Genomic DNA, 22,083 nt, shown 5'->3' with positions numbered 1-22,083 from the left:
CCGAACCTCAGCCCGAGTCCTCTAATGAAGACAGCTACGCATCAGCATGGCTGGTTCACTTTCCTTTCCTGCAGTGCGTCGCTTTTAGCAATAGCTCTTCTCAAGTCGTTTAAACTGACTTTGTGCCCTGGAAGCTCTTTCAGGATTTGAAAAGTATATTATATAGTTACCACTCCTCTTCCTACCCCTACTCAGCTAAACACATAAAAAAAATCTTCAGATCCTAAAATGACTCTTCGGTCTTTTGCAGAGTCCTTTTCAGGGGATTGCTCACTGTCTTCTTAACTAGCCCTGGAAGGCTGGAAGAACAGAGCCACATTCAGGGCACAGCATGCCAAGGCCTGGATCCACACACCCAAGGCTGAGCATGAAGGTCAGAACTTTCCCCACATTCTCCCCTCATCGGCAATGTCTTTGCTCTTCCATTTCCCCACTTCTCAGCCAGCCTACCCTGGGGCAGGAGAGCCAAACACCACCGTCCCAAAGCAAAGAAGATGTTCACATGCCTCTGATAATCCTCCCCGGATGCCCGCTTTAGATAGACATTCAGTTGGTAGGGGAGGGGGCCTGTTTCCAGGGCCTTCCAGGAATGATCTAAACCTACCTCTTCACTACTTTCATCTTACTGACAGACCTGCCTTTCTGCTCCTCAAACAGTGGCTCCCTCCTCCTCCTATTCTTACCACATTAAGCAGCAAGGTCCTCCTTGAAGCTGCTGCAGCCTCACCAACTGTTGAGCTCCACACACACACAAACACACTTCCTCCAGGCTCTAGGGCTTCAGCTGATTTCCACAGAAACCAGAAAAACTTGCCACAGACCCAAGGCGGCCTTATGTTCATTTTCTTGAAGTCTGACTTCTTGACCCCTCTTCCTTTAGCCAGCCAGGCAGCAGAGTTAGAGGACAGGAGGAATTTCAGTGCTGCACTAACTCAGCTCTTTCTTTCCTTGTCTCAGACTAACAAATGAAACCATCCTATCATCTTTCACACTCAAAGACTACTGGAAAAACAGGGAGTCATCTCTGTAGTGAAAATGCTTCAAGGACCACATTCTAACAGGGATCAGACTCAGCACAGGGAGGAGATAAAAGAGCCTAGTTAATCCTAAAACACATACGGCATTTGTGAAGAATGAGTGTATGCTCTGTTCTATTAACCGGGTATAATCAACGATATACATTGGTAAGTATAGTAAGTACTTTGTTGCCATCATCGCTGTCTCCCAAGTTAATCTTTCTAGGTAGCCAGTGCAACAGTTTTAGAGTTGTACAGAGAAAGAACTAAGGGCCTGCAAAATCTGTGTGCCTTTCTAGGCAGGTCTTTCTTAAGAGGGAAAAAACATTTATTAGTATGGTGTGCTGGATTAACATGCTGGGTGCTTCATATACTCTTTCTCACCTAATATTCACGATCACCCTTGGAGTCCTTTACTCTCCCCATTGTACAGATGTGAAAAAATAAGGCCCAGAGAGGTTATGCATCTTACCTAAGTTTTCAGAGCTACTGAGAGCCAGAGATTCTTTGATCTCACTTCATGAGCCAGCTTTCTCTCTACCACCCTAAATCTGCCTTCCTAGTAGTAAACTAGATTTACTAGCACCCAACTTTCCAGGGCGCTGCTTAGCAGAATGAGTTGTGAGAAATAAGCAGAGAGTCCATTTTGAACAAAGCTATACACCGAAATTCCAGTGTCCTTGGCTTTATATAAAACAGATGGTTTCTGGCAAAAACTAACTTCAAAGTAATTTCTGTGAAACAAATTCTACTTGTCTGCCACTATGGAATCCAAGATGCATTCCCAAGGAAAAAGCTCCCCAGCCTGCTTCATCATAAATATTTGGTAAAAGGGAATGACGGACAGCCTCGGCAGACACCGGGCACGGCTGCAAATCAGCAGCAGTGCGTCCTTGCTGGTAGCAGTATTCCATAACTTGCCTCAGCCCAGCCATGTCATCTTCTCTGTTCAAGGAAGACACCCGCACCAGGGCCATGGGAATTCTTCCTGCTCCTAGGAAGCCTCTGACATCACCCTGGTAGCTCCTAGAAATTACATGTGGTAGAGTGAGCCACAGACTGGCACAGGAAGCAGAAAATGCAGATTTTATTCTCTAGCATGATACTAATAAGCAGAGTACTAATCAGAAAGGCACACTTCCTTTCTGGGACTCAGTTTCCCCAACTGTTTATTGAACAGTCCTGAGAGCTGAAAGATCTCAACAGCTATAAAATTCTTCCCTTTCTCTACAACAGTGGTTCTCAGTTGGGGGTGGTGCAGGGGCAGGGGTGGGAGGATTCCACTGTTTGAGACATTCTACAATTTTTATGTATGTGTTTTGTGGTTACTGACTGGGGGTGGCTATTGGCATCCAGCCGTGGCAAGAGCCCAGGGATACTGCTGACACCTATGATGCGAAGGAGAGTGCCCCCCACCCCAACCCCACAACCCAAACAAAATTATCTGGTTCAAAGTATCAATAGTGCCAAGGGTGAGAAACCCTGATCTAAGTTATTTCTGGCATCTAATGGTATACAGCTGAACTATCAATAGATTCTATTGCTAACATAACATATATATTCCAGCCAGCTAGAAAAATGCCTAAATCCAAGGCTCTTGTTCATATCAGTCATTGATTTTATAAATTAAAAACTCTACATACGGTAAAATTCCATGATGTCTAAGGTTGCCTTAAAATATTCCAGGAAAAAACGGGGAGGGGAATAAACAAGACTGGCAACATGTTAGTCACTGAAGCTAAGTCATGGGTATGTAAGGTTCAATATGTAATTTTCTCTACCTTTGTCTATTTCTGAGATTTCCCATAATAAAAAGGCTTATTTTTTTCCCCTTTTGACAAAGTCTACTTGAAGCGATATAAAGGACAAAAGGGATTCCTCTCCACCCCCCACCCCCACATGTAAGACACAGTCCTTGCCTGGCAGAGCTCACAGCTGAGGGGAAGCAAGGAAGCCACCCACCAATGTACAAAACTGATGCTGCTGGGAGCATAAGAGACGGAGCAGTCTCAGAACAGAAATGGAAAACCAGGAAAGGCTTTGAGGACGACAAGGATGAGGGAGATTTCAGAGAATAAGTAATCAGTCTTACAGAGACATGGGTAAACGAGCATCTCAGTCAGGGGAAGCATCAAATGGCAAGACGTGGAAGAGAGAAAAGGGGAACACTGGGAGGGGTTCCCTAGCTTGGGCTAGGTGGAAACAGAGCAGGGGATGAGCAAGGGGGTGCCGGCAAGAGAATGCCAAACGGGCAGGTCTTCTATGTCATGCCAAAGTCTAGATTTTATCATAGACCTGTATTAAGAAGACCTGAAAGGATTAAGCAGCAGAATCACATGATCTTACTCATGCATTAATCAGTTCATGTTCACATATTATAAAGATACTACCTGATACTGGGTAATTTATACAGAAAGGATGTTTAATTGACTCACAGTTCTGCCTGGCTGGAGAGTCCTCAGGAAACTTACAATCATGGCAGAAGGTGAAGGGGAAGCAAGCACTTTCTTCACAAGGTTGCAGGAGAGACAGAGAGACAGAGACAGAGAGAACGAGTAGGGGAAACTACCACTTTCAAACCATCAGATTTCATGGGAACTCCCTCATTATCATGAGAACAGATTGGGGGAAACTGGCCCCATGATCCAATCACCTCCCACCAAGTCCATTCCTAGATACATGGGAATTACAATTTGAGATGAGATTTGGGTTAGGACACAGAGCCAAACCATATCAATCTCTGTCTTCTGGAATGCTGGAAGGAGCACAGGATGAACTGGAGAGGGGCAAGAATTCCAGTAGTGAGCCAGTTACGGGAGAAGAAGGTTGTTGTCATCTGAGAAAGGAACTAAGGGGAGAGAGTTCATGGAGTTGGTATGAACTGCAGGAAGATGAAATTCAAGAGGTACTTATGTCATTATGTTATTCCTGATTGATGTCATTAAATGAACTCCAAAGCAGAGATGCAAAGGTTTGCCTTAAGGAGACCCAAACCAGGATCAACACAGAAGTATCTACAAAAGATCTTAAAAGATAAAATGAATTCAGTAGATTTACAGATGACACTCAAAGAGAACAACAATATGTGGGCTGCGGCTCCTTCCTGACTCTCCAGTTCTGAAGGTTTTAGGCTTATACAAAAGCCATGACACTGGCTAGGAGTGTCCGCTCAGGCTGGCATAGGAGGGAAGCCAATCATAATTCTGAATGTTAAAATCCCCCAAAAAATACTTCAAAAAATTCTTTAAAAGATATTTATTTACATTTCAAAAGGGGCTTATTTGAGAAACATATAAACACATGACAGAATACTTCACAGCCCACTTTCCACATTAAAATAGGCAATAACAACATGTAGTTTTGCAAGCACAAACACTCAGGTATACCAACAATAGTGGTACAGGTCTAACAGTTACGAGCAGACAAAACCTATGTAAAATGATATAGGTAAGTAAAAGGGAAAATGCACAGATTAATAGCACTAGGGTTGGTGATTGTGTGCACCCAGCTTTATAATTGCAGTCATCTGAAATACTGTGATGAGTAACCTAAGTCTTAATGAGATCAATCAACAACGATGATGGGTCACCACTGTATATATGCAGTCATCCAAAGAACCTAGATCTTGAGAAATTTTATCGTGAACAAATGCAGACACACAACAAGGGCATCTCTTCATTAATGGAGGAAGTTTCAATATTTTTACATACCCACACATACACACACAAAGGCGATGTTGGGACAATGCACTTCAGTGGAGTCAAATTTGCAAAAAATGCATAAAATGAATTAGAAGTCTCTACGCTATTTACACCTGCACTATTGGAAATGATGCAAAGATAAAATTCACAGCAAAATGAATTGTAAGAAATAATGGTAACAACTTAAAATAGTGGTGGGGTGAGCCTAAAAAAGGAAAAAAAACCAGAAAATTTGACATATGAAAAGTGTATTACAGAGACACATTATGGGCAATTGCACAGAGATGGTCCATAAGAGGTGGTCTGCTTTCATGATCATTGACTATATTTTCGAGTCTTGTATCGCAATAAATTGCTACTTTTTTCTTTTAGAACACAGCTCTCCTCGGAGAATATATTCACATTCATTTTCTCTAGTGCTGCTCTTTTTGAAATCATTCTATGATTCCTGCAATTCTGATTTTCAGGATTTTAGAGTTCAGGGATTTCAACATTCAGGATTATGGCATTTGGGACTGTGACTTTCAGGATTATGATCTAACCCATTTAGGAGAAGGCTGTCCTGGTCCAGGTCCTCTGCTTGCCTGGTTACCCCTATTAAGTCTTGACAAAGACAGCAGTCTGGCTCACTAAGCTTACAGTCAAACCCCAAGACTGCAAGGCTGGAATGCTTGCCTTTACAGAGTCCCTACACATTCTGTGTGCCTTTGTATATGCTATTCCCTGGCCTAAAAGCTTTTCCTTTTCTTGCCCACTTGGGAAATTCCTACCTACTTTCGAGACTCGAGGATCTCCCAAAGTTGACTGGAAGTACACTTCTTCCTTCAGTGCTTCCAATTACAACTGCATAACCTCTAATGTATGTGTTGCGATCATTACTTGCATGTTGCCTCCCCACAGAAAGGTAAGTGCCTCAGGGTGGGCCTCAGGTGGGTCACTGTGTCTCCCAGGGTCTAACCCTTGCCTGGAATCATTAAGTGTTCAACATATATCGTGTGAAGAAGTGAAGAATGATGAACTCATGGAAGAAGTCAGTTGAGGTTTCCTCTGAGCCACCTTACAAAGGTTTGCACAGATATTTCCTAAATGACTCCAGATCTGTGCTCTTTAAGATGAGCCTCTGATTCAGATATGGGCTTCTTCCATCGTAAAGCTTAATCCTGAGCTCATGGCTTTCAAAATGCCTTCTGTCATCTGGGACTTTCAACAGAGATAAGACATGCTAGGAATAGATAGTTCCAGATCCACTTCTTAAATAAAGGCCATTCCCAAGAGACTCCCAGGTATGTGAGGAGAAAGGAAGAGGACTTAACATTTGTTAAGCATCTACTACATGCCACGATAAACCTGTGAGGTAGGCTTCAATATCCCATTTTATAGATTCTTGTTACTTAAAGTGTGACCAGAGGAAGAGCAGGAGCCTTGGCGTTCCCTGGGGGCTGGTTAGAAATACACAATGTTGGCCGGGCATCGTGGTTCAAGCCTATAATCCCGGCACTTTGGGAGGCCGAGGAGGGTGGATCACGAGGTCAAGAGATCGAGACCATCCTGGTCAACATGGTGAAACCCCGTCTCTACTAAAAATATAAAAATTAGCTGGGCATAGTGGCACGCACCTGGAGTCCCAGCTACTCGGGAGGCTAAGGCAGAAGAATTGCTTGAACCCAGGAGGCAGAGGCTGTGGTGAGCCGAGATCGCGCCATTGCACTCCAGCCTGGGTAACAAGAGCAAAACCCCGTCTCAAAAAAAAAAAAAAGAAATACACAATGTTAGGCCTCACCCCAGACCTACTGAAGCACCATCTGAAGCTTAACAAGATCTCCAGGTGATTTGTCTGTGATATAAACTTTAAGAAGCTTGGTTATAAAGAGGAATCTGGGATCAATGAAGGTAATTAACATGCCAAAGGTTACACAGCTGGTTCGAGTTGGGATTTGAACTCACGCCTGCATTTTCTAAAAGGCTGTTCTTCACAGCACACTGCTACTGAGACTCATGCGAAGCTTGTAGCTTAGAAAAACATATCTAACTCTGTATGAAATATGTTTTTAAAACTTTATTATAGCATGGTTCATTATTTGAAAATTCAAGAACAAAGCCATTTTAAAAAGTTCACATCCCACATGACCAAACACAAAAAATCCTAGTAATAGAGGTTCCCTGCCTTGCCACACCAGAATTATAAATCTTTCTGGTTTATTTCTATAACAGCGAAAGGTACTGGATTGTTGGCTTGGTGATTAAAACTCATCTAACTTCTTCTTCTTCTTCTTCTTCTTCTTTTTTTTTGGGCGGGGGGGGGGGAGAAATATTCTCGCTCTGTAGCCAGGCGCCAGGCTGGAGTGCAGTGGCATGATCTTGGCTAACTGCCACCTCCGCCTCCCGGGTTCAAGCAATTCTCCTGCCTCAGTCTCCTGAGTAGCTGGGACTACATGCACACACCACCATGCCCAGCTAATTTTTTGTATTTTTAGTAGAGACTGGGTTTCACTATGTTGGCCAGGACGGTCTCGATCTCTTGACCTCGTGATCCACCTGCCTCGGCCTCCCAAAGGGCTGGGATTACAGGCATAAGCCACCGCGCCCGGCCTCATCTAACTTCTTAGTTCTCCGACATCTCCTTGAGAACATGGGCTTTTGGGGGGGTCCTAGCAGACATTAAACTGTCTGCACCATTTGAAAAGTACTTAACTTCTCTGGGGCTGTTTTCTCAGTAATAAAGCAGGCTAATGATAACCCACACAGATTTGATGTTAGAGATAATGACATCATGTATACACTGAAACACAGCAAACACTCAATAATGTGAGACACTATCACACTATTGCCATCATCAGTATCTATAGCAGCCTCAGACCAGATGACACATCATCAGGAAAATCAGCCTGTTAACTAGGCTAGTAAACAGTGTTATTCCAGAAGTTTGCCAGCCAGCAGGCATACTTAACATAGAAATGATGTATTAGTAATCAATACATTTAAGAAAGTTGAAGTCTTTTTTTTTTTTTTAGTGATTATCAAAATGACATGCTTAAATTATTTTATGATAACCCTGCAGCAAATAGGGACCAAATTAACCATGGGTTTCTTTCTACTTTGGAGCCAGGGACAAGGAAGAAAAGTGTTACTTAGAAAAAGTATAAGGAATGTAGAAGTAACAGAGAAAAAACAATGAATGAAATACGCATCACAACATTACTCTGTCATTCATGTGCGTAATTTTATAGTACACGAAGCACTTTCTCATACATTATCTTATCCAAGTCTCACATACTGTGAAGTACTGTGTCCATCTTAAAGGTGAGGAAACAAAAGTTCAGACGGAGCAAATGACACTCAAGTCACAGAGCCTAAGCACAAGAGTTACAGCAGAAACACAAACCCAAGTCTTCTGAACCCAGCCCAGGGCTGCTTTCTACTAGACTACCTAAGTGATTTAAATTGACTCCTCTCACAACGGGGAGAGATGTTCTGCAGCAGAAAATTACCCCCAGGACCAGTTCCCAGCAAGTTTTCTACAGCCCCATCTGCAGTGGTGACCTACCCAGCCTAACATACGCATCCTTTAATAGACTGCTCCTCAAAGAGAAAAGGGCTGCTTCTCCTGAATCTGATACTTGAGAATAATTTCTGTTTGGGGATTCTTTGTTTGGCTACCTGGAAACAATGTTCAACATCTTTTCAACCTCCTTCTTATGCTAATTACAGCTCATCAGCATCTGGACACCCACAAGCAAAATCAATCTGGCCACAAAAGCAAGCCAACAACATTTTCTTACCATAAAAAAAAAACGAACAAGTAAGACTGCAAGATGATTAAATACACAGAGCATTTCCCCAGCAACCTGCAGGCTGCTGCATATAAAAATCACATTCAATAATACAAGAGTCCAGGAAGGTAGACACTAACAAACATCTCACACACGTAATTGTATTCTTTATGAGCAGTGAAATGTATACAAGTTTATTTTCAGTTTACTTCCACATTATATCTTCTGTTAGATGCCAACATGTCTAACACATTCAAATATTCACACATTAAAAAATATATATCATTTGAAAGGCATCTTCACTTCCCCTCTTATGCTATAACCCAGGCGTCTCCAAACTACGGCCCGCGGGTCGCATGTGGCCCCCTGAGGCCATTTATCCGGCCCCCCGCCGCACTTCAGGAAGGGGCACCTCTTTCATTGGTGGTCAGTGAGAGGAGCACAGTATGTGGCAGCCCTCCAACGGTCTGAGGGACAGTGAACTGGCCCCCTGTGTAAAAAGTTTGAGGACACCTGCTATAACCAAATGAAACTGGATGCATTAGGCTTCACTCGACAACTCATTGCCTTAATACCCTGAAGTCCCAACACATTCACAACACTTAGAAGAGCCAATGTTGGCCAGGTGCGGTGGCTCACGCTTGTAATCCCAGCACTTTGGGAGGCCAAGGTGGGTGGATCATCTAAGGTCAGGAGTTCAAGACCAGCCTGATCAACATGGTGAAACACTGCCTCTATTAAAATACAAAATTTATCAGGGCATGGTGGTACATGCCTATAGTCCCAGCTACTTGGGAGGCTAAGGCAGAAGACTCGCTTGAACCTGGGAGGTAGAGGTTGCGGTAAGCAGAGATGGCGCCATTGCAACAGCAGAACTCCATCTCAAAAAAAAAAAAAAAAAAAAGAGCCAATGTCACCATCTAAGCCCAGCCCAGCTCAGCTCACCTCTCCAAACTGCTATCACCTCCACAACCTAATCATTTTACCTGAAATTTATCCTGCCTTCTAAAAATATAGAGTCTAGCTCCTAACTGTACTAAAAGGCCCACCCCTGCTAAAAAATGCCCAAGGTACAGTGAGTAAAAACAGTATATCCATCTGATTCCTCCTTTATACACAATTACATGCACACACACACTCTGTCCCTAACATGGTGTTTGAATGGATGGTGTCCATGCCATCTTCAGTAATTAACTCTGAGTGGTAGGATTGGGGGTGATTTTTACTTTCCCTTCATCTTTTTTCACAATTTAAAAATTTTCTACATTATTTTATTCATACTCAGATAAAGCACTAAAGCTGTGTTTAACAAGCCTTCCCCAAAGACCCACCACGTCAAAAATCTTCTAGTGGCACAGAGAGAAAGTAAAAGGGGTGCTTACCAAGGCTTGTGCTGTGAGAATTCTGGCCAGTGGCTCTCAACACTGGCTGGGCAACAGAATCCAGAGCTGCCACCCTCCCCATCCTTTTTTCTTTCATTATTCTTATTTTATAGAAGGATCTGGAGCTTTAAAAAAATATAGATGTTTAGAGTCCCAGTCCTCAGAATTGCTGGAGGAGGGACATGTATTTCGTCAAAGCTCTTCAGGTGATACTGATCAGTCAGGGTGGAAACTACAGATTTACGTCTCATTCTCAAGAGGGGATCAATAGGGAGAAAGGCTGGAATGCTAAGGGAAACGTTCACCTAAAGGCATGCAACTTTGCAAGGTAACCAGGCAGGGAATGGTTAGGAACAGAAACTGAAGGTTGAGCAGTGCTGGGCATCAGGTATGGAAGGCAGTAAGGAGAGTGGATATAGGGGGTAAGAGATATCTTAAGGCCTGAAGGCCAAGAAGAAGCAAACAAAGTGAGGAAGGGCAAAACGTTTGGGATTGAGAGATGAAGGTTATTCAGACAGCACTGGAGCCAGGACTACAGACAGTTTGAAGAAACCGAAGAGAAAAGACACCGAACAGTTTAAATTAGTCCCACTACAGGTTAGCAACCTTAATTGATGATTAAAAAAACCAAAACCAAAAACAGAAGAGCACTCCTTGTGATTCAGTTTTTGGAAGCTGCAGGAAAATCCTAGGTTCAGTTCCTAGGAAGGCCAGGTACTAGCTGTGTGACCTTCAGAAAATGACAAATTATCTGGGCCTTTGTGTTCTTATCTATAAAGTATGGGTAATAATACACTGCTCATAGGGTTATTGTGAGGATTAGGTGAAATGAGCTAATATATTTAAAAGCCTATTAGCGGACTATGAAGAAAAAAGGCCCCCAAATGGCAACATTAGGAAGCATATCCCAGTAAAGATTAAGTGTTCAATTTTAATAAACCAGAGCCCATAGTTAATTACTGCCTGGTTCCTGAGTTATTTCCCCAATTTGGCACCACCTACAAATGGAGAAATAACTAAAGACGTCTGGCTATTTCTCTACTTGTGTTTCCACATTGCTAGCATTTGTTTTTACCTATAAAAGAGATATACTACACCCTAAACTATTTCTATAAAATTTCAAGATTATAAATGAAAACAGAGTCATACTGACACAATAACAAAGCATCAATGGAAAATTCTATTTCTAAAAGAAGAATGCTGGTAATGCAGCCCCTAAAGAGCTAAGTTTCTACCTGGCCAAATGAAAAACACAAAAGAAAAACGGGTGATAAATGTTTCTCCTTCGTCCTCCCCAACCAAGCCCTCAATATCAAAACTGAATTTGGGCTAAGTAGCTGAAACAGTCAAAATAACTAAAATTAGCACTATTCCTATGACCTGTAAAACTTCAGGACAGTCCTCTGTTAGCACAGCATTAAAATAACTACCCTAACAGCACTGACTACTAACACCTAGTGAATGCTTACTAGGTACTAGGGCACCAGTACTGTCCTCAACACTGTCCGGAGATTAAACAAGCCAATCTTTGCAACACCTCTACAGGTCCTTCCAGGCCTGGCTTCTGCTTAACTATCTAATCTCCATACTCTCCTCAGCAAGCACTGGTACCAGACTGGTCTCAGAGGATGCTCCTGTGGAACTTGGTAAAAATACAGATTCATTGACCTTATGCAGACTGCTGGAATCAGAAACTGAGAACACGTCCCCAACATTTTCAATGAGATGCCAGATGATTCTGATGGTCAGCTAGGTTTAAGGCTCACTGCAGTTTGCCTCTCCCAACTTTTTAAAATTACATGCTGCTTTTTCCACTGACATTCCTTTACCCGGCTAACTTTTACCAAAGGTTTGGCTCAGGGGGCCACGTTCCTAGGGTAGGGCTGTTTCTAATCACCAGTTCTCTCTCTACCATGGGGAGCCCCTCCTCGGTGTTCTCACAGTGCCTCCTACTTCCACATCTTTCCCTTGTAACATAAATGCAGGTTTCTGTGTCTGTCTCCCTAGCTGAGCTGTCAGCTCATTCACCTTACATTTTTACCTCACAATAGAAATGCAGGTTTCTATGTCTCCCTAGCTGGGCTGTGTGAGCCTGTTCACCGTCCAACTACAGCACCAAGCCTGACACAAAGCAGGGACTAGTGGTTTGTTTAAAAGAGGAATGAATAAAGCCTCACCGACCTACCTTCGGGGCATCTATCCATAGAAACAGACCCTCTGCAAGGGCAGTCTAGAACAGGAGCTTCAACTGAAACAGAAGTGTCTGGTACCTATTTGAAGAAGCAATGAATTTTAAAAGGGCTAGCATAACCAGGGTCATGACTAAGGGTTCAGGGTAACATGCCATCATGAAAAACAGTGGCTGTCCCATTTCCCAGGAAGCTCCTGTTATGGACCCATCCTGTCCACTTATAAAGTCCTGGGTCACAACTGGGCTTCACACCCAAAAAAGGCAAGAGGTTTGCATCCTACACGTAAACATGAAAACTGGAAGAGGTAGGAATCCATTCTATTTTTGAAAGAAGGCAAATGTGCAATAACCATATTACCATACTGAATGCTGACCTGCTGGAGACTATGTCAGACACCCATAATCATTATTTGTCACAAAACATTCTAAGAAAGGTTTTATCAGGCTTATTTGACTGAAAAGGAATTCAAGGTCCAGAGAAGAAATAACTTGTCCAAGGCCACCAGTTAGCCTGCAGATCAAGCTGGGTTTGAAATCGGGCCTATCTGCCTACAAAAGCAACCTGCCTTCCATGACTCTGTGCTACCTCTGGATTACCAACCCAGAAGACCACTGGAGCCACCCTGGTGTTGGAAGGAGCTTTAGAAGTAGACCTAAGCTCAAATTTTGCTCTGTTACTAATGTGGTATTTTGGTAACTGACACTCCCTGAAACTCACCTGTAAAAAGAAGACAGAAATGCCTACTTCATAAAGGTACTGATGAGCACCTGTAAAGCCCTGAGGCTTAGTAGACAGATGCCCAATAAATGTGAGGTGACCATTAATGTTTTCCCCACTCCCTTGAAAGAGAAGAGTTGCTTCCAGAAGACTGAATTCATCCTGTCTCACTGTCTTCTTCAATGGCAAACAGCTATGCTGTGCTCTACTTGGGAAAGACCTGTGGGTAAATCCTTAATAAGACTAGAACCAGTTAACAAACCAGATGTGCACCACTCAAAACCATCCCCTCAAGCCTGATGAAAGGAACCCCAAATCCAAACACATTGTTTATTTCAGCATCCCTGCATTTTGTCATCCGTGGTCAGGAATAAGACAAGCAGCTGGAGGGAAAGAAAAGGAATTGATCCAGAAACGATTCAATTATAAGGTTTTCAAATAGCAACAAAAAATAACAGCAAGACATTTTCATCCTTATTTAACATAAACTGCTGCTAGTACACGGCTTAATGCCATTCTTAAAATTAAACACTGTTCACTCTTCACTGGCTCATGTTCTGACCACTATAACCAACTCTGATTGTCAAGCTTGGAGAATACAAACACGGGCATAGGGGTGGTGGGGGCAGACTCTGAATCCTCTGTTTATCAGTTAGACAGAGGAGAAATAGGGACCCGAGATTCCTTCGCATATCCTCTCTGGGAAGATTTTTGCTTGTATTCCACATAGAACCGGCACATTTACAGCCCACCTCTAGGACTGGTAGATTCAGGAAGGAAAAGAATTTCTTCTGGCAAGTACTTTTAATATTACCAACATAGAAGAAGGAGGAATATGAACTGGAAACCCATCCTCACTCCAGCCACTAATACTAATGAATCAGGGTCTATGCTAAGAACTTGATCTGTATTACTTCATTTAATCTTCACTTGTCATCCTTATGAGATAGATCCTAAGAGTATCTGAATTTTACAACAGAAGAAATTACAGGCTCAGACAGCTTAAGCAACTTTCCCAAAGTCGCACAGCCAGTAAATGACAGAACCAGGACACCAACTAAGTCCTGCCTAAATCCAAAGCCCAAGTTCTTCACCATCCATATCACAATAACTACCTATAAATGCCTTGTGCCCACTGTCTCCTCTGTCATTTCTTTCACTGGCACAAGAATGAAATACGACTTATCCTTCAAAGAGTATTCAAATATTATCTCATCTCTTAAGCCTTCCCAGAAGCCCTATGGATACTCCTTTCTCTGGGGTTCTTCAACCACTAATGGAACATTTATTATAGTGTGATGTCTGGAGTCAGTAACAAATGATCTAAACAAACATTTATCAATCCACCCGTTATGGTCTGGATGTGGTTTATCCCCACCAAAACTCATGTTGAAATTTGTCAATGTAATGGTGTTGAGAGGTGGTGAGACCTTTACAGGGCATCTGGGTCATGTGAGATCAACCCTCACAAAGGGATTAATGTAGTCTGCTGGGAATGAATGAGTTCTTGCTCCTGCTGGACTAGATTAGTTACCATGAGAAGGTTGGTATAAAACAAGGCTGTTTCTTGTGCTTGCTCTTTGCACACGATCATTTCCCTTTTTGCCTTCCACTGTGAGCTGACACAACACGAGGTCCTCACCAGATGGGTTGCCTGATCTTGGACTTCCCAGCCTCCAGCATTGTGAGCCAAATGAACTACTTTTCTTCATACATTACTCAGTCTTGGGTATTCTGTTATAGCAACACAAAATAGACTAAGACACCCCCGACATTGTGTTAGATTTGCGTTAAGTCACTTCACTTAATTTTAACCCAAGAAGGTATGTATTAATTCTGATCTTAAAGATAAAAAAAAATGTATTGAAAATTACTACAGGACAGATGCTAAGCAGCCTGATGGTAGAACCATAAATTGGTACACTCATTAACAACACTCTGACTTCCACGGTGCCCTTAAGTACCACCATGTGTCTCATGTTGATTACAGCTAGTACATGATACAAAGGTGTCAAATAAATTCATTTATTCATTCACTCAATATTTACTGAGCATCTACCATGCACCAGGCACTATGACAGGCAGAATTAAGTTAGGCAGTAAAAATGCCAAACAACAATTTCATTAAGTTATTTTGCCATCTGCCCCTGATAACGTCTGTAATTTGAAAAGATAAGAGTCCCTACCACTATGATGACTTGTTAAAGCACCAAGGTCTTGACTATCAGCAATTCAGAGAAGAGTAGGCTAGACTGGACCCATGACAGCAAATACCAATGGCAATGACTTTGTGAAATGAGTGTGATATTTGTGATCAGGAGTGGAGGAAGAGTCTGACTCCCAATGTAGCCACTTACCCACTATATGACCTGAAGTCATGATTTCAATGAGTCTCACAATTACCCCATCTTCAGAATGAGAAATAACGCCAAGCTTGGGGGGCTGTTGTAAGGCTCAAACATGATTAGATGTGTAAGACACTCCTACAGGTGCTGAATATGGGGAATAACAAATGACTGTGTTGGGTGAAATTCCAATGCCCTTTGTTTCAGTCTGTAACGTCATCTCCCTCCCACCAGAAGTGTCTTCCTCTGTAGGCATTTCTGTTCTTGTGTTCCCTTTAACAATGAAGTATTCTTATCTAGTATGTCTCTGTAATTGCAATAAAGTTTTGTGGTAAATATCTATAAAATTACTTTTTCCCCCATGTCTATTTTCCTCCTTCTTCAAACTGTAAATCTGTTGAGGGCTGGGAATATCTCTCCTACCTGGGTGGTAACTTTGAGAGAACATGAGAATTGGAAGACTAAAGCAAAGAGACTTACTAAGGTTGCAGTCAAGTTCAGGAGAGGTGATGAGGCAAAGACAGCAACAAAGAAAAAGACTGCTTCAAGAGATTTTCTAAGGTGAATTCATAGGACTGATGATCAATTTCATGTATGGAATATTAGAGTTAAGGATGGTATGTTGATTTCTACAGTGGGTGGTGGGGAGGAGGCTGGTGCCATTTACCAGGACAGGAAAGCAGAAAAGACAGCAGCAGTGAAGGAATGGATATGGTTCTGAACAAGCTGAGTTTGAAGATCTGGTGCTATCTGCTGATTATTAGCCCAGAGCTTGGGAGCGAGTTGAAGATCTGTGCGTTAATGGCAGATAGATGAAGGGTAAATCTGCAGAAGTAGATGAGATTACCCAAGGAGAATGCATGGAAGGAAAGAGAGAAATAGGGGAAGACACTGCCAATCCACTCAAAAACGAATGCCTGAGGAACAGGCAGAGGAAAGGGATCAGGAGATGGAATACTAGGAAGAGCAGCCTCCCCCAGGACCAGCACTGTGTTCTGTTCCTTGTCTCCACCGCACCTGTCACATATTAGGTCTTTGTTATACTTTGAACCTAGCAGGAGCCCCAACAAGAGTTGGCCTCAAACAATGCCGTGTCATTACAGCCCACCACGAAGACTTTTAAAAATGTTTCTTTTTGTCTATGTTGGCTAAATTCTCTTCTTTTCTGACTGCAGGAAAGGTTTTGCCATTTCCTTCTCCTAACCCTAGGAGGTGGCGTGGGAGCTCTAATCTGACTTCTTCGCCGTTAGGAAGATACACATGGCAGCTGTATGCTTCCTGACATGTGGAGTCCAGCTGAATCACTTACAATTCTTTGCTGATGACAGAAAAGTATTCTTTAAAGCACTGACCTGTTATCAACTGCTGTCACTGCTGAAAAGGTAAAAATGCGTGTATATACCTAGCATGCACACCACACACCTACACGCTGCTCGGTAGCTCACCCGCTTAAAGCTTTTAACAGCCTCCAGGGGAACTGTGTTAAAACAGCGCAATTAACTAGAACTGCTACAAGCTCAATAACTCACATACCTAATGAAGCAATACAAGGAAAACTGGACCTATTTTAATAAGAATTTTAAAAAGAGACAAGAAGTAAAGGTCAGATGCCATTTCTGGATCCCACCTCTTTTCTTCTTCCCTCCTATTCTGAAGCAGCTAATACCAAGGAGACAATATACACTGTGCTATTCTTTTAAAACCAAGGAGGCAGCCAATCATGCTATTGAACCCAAGGGCAAATCATTTCTTTCCAATCCATCCCCCAAGCTTAGTGCCTCCCCTGATCTATTTCTGAAGGTTTTATTATGCAAACCTGAATGGATTTCAATTATAATAATTCTTTCCCTTCCCCACCCCAAGTCACAAAAGAGGAACTAAATTACCAGCATTCTAGGTTACAAGGGCAGTTTTGCTTTTACCTCCCTCCTTTCGTCCCCTTAAGCTAGAAGTTCCCTTCTTTCAAGCCCTTCTGCTGGCTTGGGAACACAGCTGTTTTTATGTCACTCACTACTTGGCATAGCATGACTCCTGACATTCCCATCAAGAATGAATTTGCCCATTTGCCCACAGTTATCATGAAGCAATTAGACCGCAGGCTAGTAAAACCAACCTACCCTCTCCTGGCCCTCCCACAGTAGAGGTGTGGGCATTCTCTCTGCCTGGCCATCCCTATGGGTATGTGTGACTAAAGCCAGGGTGGGCAGAAGTGGAGGCAGTTTAAGGTCTCTTAGTGCCTGCTTTATTCTGGGGCCTATGCTAAGCACGTACATGTCATCTCATCCGACTCTCGCAAACACCCTTCATGGTGGATTCCAGCCTCGTTATTTTACAGATGTGGCAACTGCGGTCCAGGGAGCTTAGGAATTTGCCCAAGATGGCACAGTTGATAAGCAGCAGATCCATCTGTACCACATTAGGCTGTACTGCGACTTTGGGAGTCAGGGGAAGGCCCTGAGAGGTGACAGGGGCTAAGACTGGACCAGGATGGCCTTAAAGAAGCAAACCAGGATGTGTGATATCATCTGAGAGACCATAACAGGTACCCCTTTATCAACTAAGATGGACCCTAAGGTTTCCTACAGGTGGAGGGTTCAGGGCTCAGCAGGCATAGCAACTTCCTGAATTCCCACGGCTACACACACAAAAAAACATACTCTTGAGAAACTCCCTAAGAATATCAGGCAAATTATCAGACCACTCTTAAGTCTGATTGGAGAGAGGACTGGCCTTGCAAACATTCTTTTCTGATAAGCAACTGCAGACTTCCAGCCAGTTTCAATCAGCTCAGGGAGACTGTACACAAACTTGTGTCTTATAGCTTACCTTTTGGCATAAAGAGCCAAATCCTATCTCATTTTAACGCTAAAACCCTGCCCCAGAGTGAACACGGGATGTGGTACACACATTTGCCCATTGCGCATGCACTTGCCTCCCCTCATAAATATGTATAGCTTCCCCCAAAAAACTGCTGAATGTGCATGACTCTACTGTCTAATACAGAACTTGTGAGGTCTAAAACCCAAGCTGCCCTTTTGCTTTCTGAAGACAGAGCACCTTTGGTACATGCCACAGACTGTCTCTTCCTAGTTCACAAACTCATATTGTCAACAAAACTCTCCTTTCTACTAGTTAGCCATCCTGGTGCTCTTGTGGACAACAGTGACGAGCCCCTGAAGCGTGACAAGAAAGAAAGGGAAGAGTGTGGGGTAGCTCTCTAGAGCTTCCGGACTGGCGAGCTGACTCCCAGGCCTCAGTGCTTACCTGGCAGCTGGGCTACCCCAGGTGCTTGTCATAAGGTGGCCTTGCCTATAAGGAAGGTCTGTGTACGGCAAAGCTCTTAAGGGTGTGGCTCTAAAGTGGGGCTTCTGCCATAATCTCCAAGTTAATGTGACAGAGTAAAACTTAGGGCTGACAACACACTCATTTTAGCTTCCAAACAAGCTGTGTGAAAGACCATTCGCTCCAGGTGTACGACAGACTGACAACCATCAATCTGAATCAAAATCAACTGTACTGACTTCAACCTTGCAGGTTTCTGAGGAAAGCCCCAAACCCATGTTCGTCCTCAATGAGCAAGCAGTCTTTCAGGGAAATGGCTGTTCATTCACACGGTCAAGGAACATTTACTGTGCATCTACCACATGCCAAGCACCATGGAACCAGGCAATGGGGCCTAGAGGTGACAAGGCCACTGGGTTCCATAATTTCAAGGGCTATGAAGACAGAGTCCTGAGATCAAGAGTCCACTGAACAGAAGCTTCTATCTTAGTCTAGTGGTTTATGACATGCTTCCCTGAGAAAGTGACATCAAAACTAAGGGCCAGGCTGGGCACGGTGGCTCATGTCTATAATCCCAGCACTTTGGGAGGCTAAGGTGGGCGGATCACTTGAGGTCAGGAGTTTGAGACCAGCTTGGCCAACATGGCAAAATCCCATCTACTAAAAATACAAAAATTAACCAGGTGTGGTGGTGGGTGCCTGTAGTCCCAGCTATTCTGGAAGCTGAGGCAGGAGACTCACTTGATCCTGGGAGGCGGAGGCTGCAGTGAGCTGAGATCGCACCACTGCACTCCAGCCTGGGCAACAGAGTGAGACCCTGTCTCAAAAAAAAAAAAAAAAAAAAAGAAAGAAAGAAAAACTAAGGACCAAAGATGACTAAAAGATAGCCAGGCAGACAGGTCAGAGAAAATCACTGCTCATGGAGGGAAGAGCATGGTGGGAGCCCGGGGGCAGAAATGAGCTAGGCATGCTCACCAGTGTTCCTGATGGTCTGGGGCCACTGTGCTCTAGTTTAGCACACAAATCTGGCACACTTAACGTGAGAAGGGCCGCACACAGACGGCAACCAAGAGCACAGTCTTACCCAGCGGACAGGACAAAGAAACCCTGCACAATGTGCACTGCTCTGCTCTGCCTCCATTCTTACTCTGCCATTCCTGGCTGAAGGCTGGTTTGTGGCATGGCAGCAGCTTGTAGGGGTGGGGGCAGGAGTATAGGGCTGTGCTTTCTACTCAGGGTTCACCTCTGCTCTCTGGGTGCTGGTCCACTCAGGATGTAGAGCTCATCCTCCCCAGCATTACAACCCAAACACGTCTTCTAGGAGGCGTCTTACCAAGCCACTGCCCTCACTAACATAATGTCATCAAATTCCTAATGCGGGTACTCCAAAGCAAATGTACTGGTGAGCACGCCACCGGGCACATTTTTCAGAAGAAAAGCAGCTGCTCACTGAATCTGTCACTTCCTCTTCTTCTCAGTGCCATGCACACAGAGCAGGAGCCTGCTAAGGGCTGTTTTCCTTGACACTCTCTTCCAGCACACTCAATATGCAGCCCCGGGTTTTTCAGTGGAACCCAGCAGGTCAGCCACAGCAGAGACCCTGAGGAGCTTCCTGGATCACAGGCAACCTTGACAATCAGGGCCTGTGCCTCAGAATCTGAAGGCGCAGATATCACAGCTTCTAGTTCACTAGTCTACTTCCCTCATCTTACAGACCAGAAAGGAAAATGCAGCGCAGGGAAGTTAAGCAAAGGTGCCACAGTCACACAGCTAGTTAGTTGTAGAAGCCACAGCTTGGTTGCTTTCTCAGTTAATCTTCCCTAAAAACAAAAAAAAGTATGGATGCCACCAATACTTCATAGGTAATGAGTTTTAAATATGATAGCGAATAGTGCAGCCGGGCCAGGAAAGTGGCAGGCTTTCAATGAATGGTGACTGTCTGAAGTTTATCTCCTAGATCCCCAAGACCCGCCCCCATTCCCTCTCCCAGGGACTCATGCTGCCGAATTTTCAGTGGGGAAAATCTAGCATGGGGTTAACATATTTACAGAAGTGTCTGGTCAAAATGAGTTAAACTGGAGTCTCTACTTGTTCTCAGGTCTCCAGGCCACAGTATTTGCAAGGCCAGTTCCTCCTCTGCTCCAGTCAGATTTCCTATTGTCTCTGGAGAGTTGATTTGATCAGAGAAGATCTCACTGAAGGTAGCCACTGAAGACAGGTCACACCACCTTCCCTGTTGCCACTCCAAGTTGGGAGAGACTATGCCAAGTCAATTGGAAGAGAGAAAGGTTGGAGTTCCCAAGCTTTCATCTACGAGGGTGAGGAATGCAAAAGACGCTGCAGATACCCATGCCAATTCTACCAAGCACTGACACAAAAAGCCACTTGAATCCTGGGATGAATGCTGCTTCTGAGAAGACAACCAAACGAGCCAGTCAGCTCAGCCTTCCTCCTCTCTCAACACACTGCCTCCTCACTCCCCTCCGCCTGCCACCCACACTTTAAAATCATCATCCAACCATGTAAATTCCCTGGTGGAAGCGTCTGCCAGCCTCCAGCACAACTGTCAATGCTCATAAATCCCTGGCCTTCCAGATTGCACTGTGGCTATTTACTGGGGGGAGGGCTGCAGCAGGCCACTAGACAATAGCAGAAGAGACTGGCCTAGCAGTAACTACTCTGGTTACAGCGTCACAATTCATGGCAGCATTTTGCTGGGAGTACGCGCCATCAGGGAGGAGAAACATAAAAAGGGGAATCCGGGCTGTAAATAGTTTATTTCGGCAATTCCTGATGTTGGCTGATCATACTTTAGTACAGAAATACATGAAAGCACCACTCTGGAGGTGACATGTGTTGCCACCTCATTACTCTTTTCAAAAGGGTCTTCCATCAGAGAGACACCTCGCTACAAATTATAGTGAAGAAAACAAAACCCTCACACACAGACTTATTAACAGTCCAGAAGGAAATGGAACCACCAGGATTCAAACACGCAGAGAACTGCTGCAACAAAGGCTGTCGGTGACCTGGGGTCTCTTTCTCATTCATGGAAAATAAGAAGATAGAAGAGAAAAAAGGCAGCACTCTTTCTTTCTACTCCCCAAACACATCAGAGCCTTTCAAAGTAGTTCGCATCCCTGTTTCTCCTAATGCACCTAAATTAGGCTGACTCCTCCAGTGAATCGTACCTTCATGTTCCTTCTCAGTGGTTCCCACTTTCTTGATCTTCCTGGGAGATTTCATAAAGAGGGGAAAGATGGTTCGTAAGCCAAGAATGTCAACAAACTTATGGCAGTTGTCTGTGCCTTCGGGGCCAATCATGGCATGGTCCAGCACTTTCAGGGCACTGCTCCGGGAGATCTTCTTTTCTCTGTGAACAAAAGAGGTTTCAGATAAGGTATTTCATGGGGAAGTTCTAGTGCTTAAAAAAAAAAAAAGTGTATTTACTGCAGTACTCATTATATATCTAAATGAAAATATAACATAACATACTTGTTAACAATTAGGGCAAGATGTCTAGAATAGGGTGGACAAATTCTTATGGTCAGAACGATAAACACAAAAGGCAATACTCAAAATTCTTTATGAAGCATTACCACAATTACTCATGAAAAACACACATTAAAAATGACTAGAAAGAAAGACATCAAAATTCTAAGAGATTATTTCAGGGTG

At 43.6% G+C, this 22,083-nt stretch overlaps 1 protein-coding gene across 2 annotated transcripts in view; it reads right to left on the bottom strand.

Moving 5' to 3' along the window:
* The window catches only part of CTNNBL1 (catenin beta like 1), a 180,595-nt gene that overhangs the window by 49,300 nt on the left and 109,212 nt on the right, over nt 1-22,083 (bottom strand). For both annotated transcript variants that reach the window (XM_003936366.4, XM_074406508.1), the window contains exon 11: nt 21,597-21,778. In XM_003936366.4, the coding sequence (XP_003936415.1) occupies nt 21,597-21,778 (182 nt within the window). The remainder of the gene's footprint in view (nt 1-21,596; nt 21,779-22,083) is intronic.

The sequence above is a fragment of the Saimiri boliviensis genome, chromosome 9, assembly GCF_048565385.1.
Source record: "Saimiri boliviensis isolate mSaiBol1 chromosome 9, mSaiBol1.pri, whole genome shotgun sequence".
NCBI classification, from domain to species: Eukaryota; Metazoa; Chordata; class Mammalia; order Primates; family Cebidae; genus Saimiri; species Saimiri boliviensis.
The sequence above is the reverse complement of the archived record's forward strand: the minus strand, read 5'-3'. Positions and strand labels throughout refer to the sequence as shown.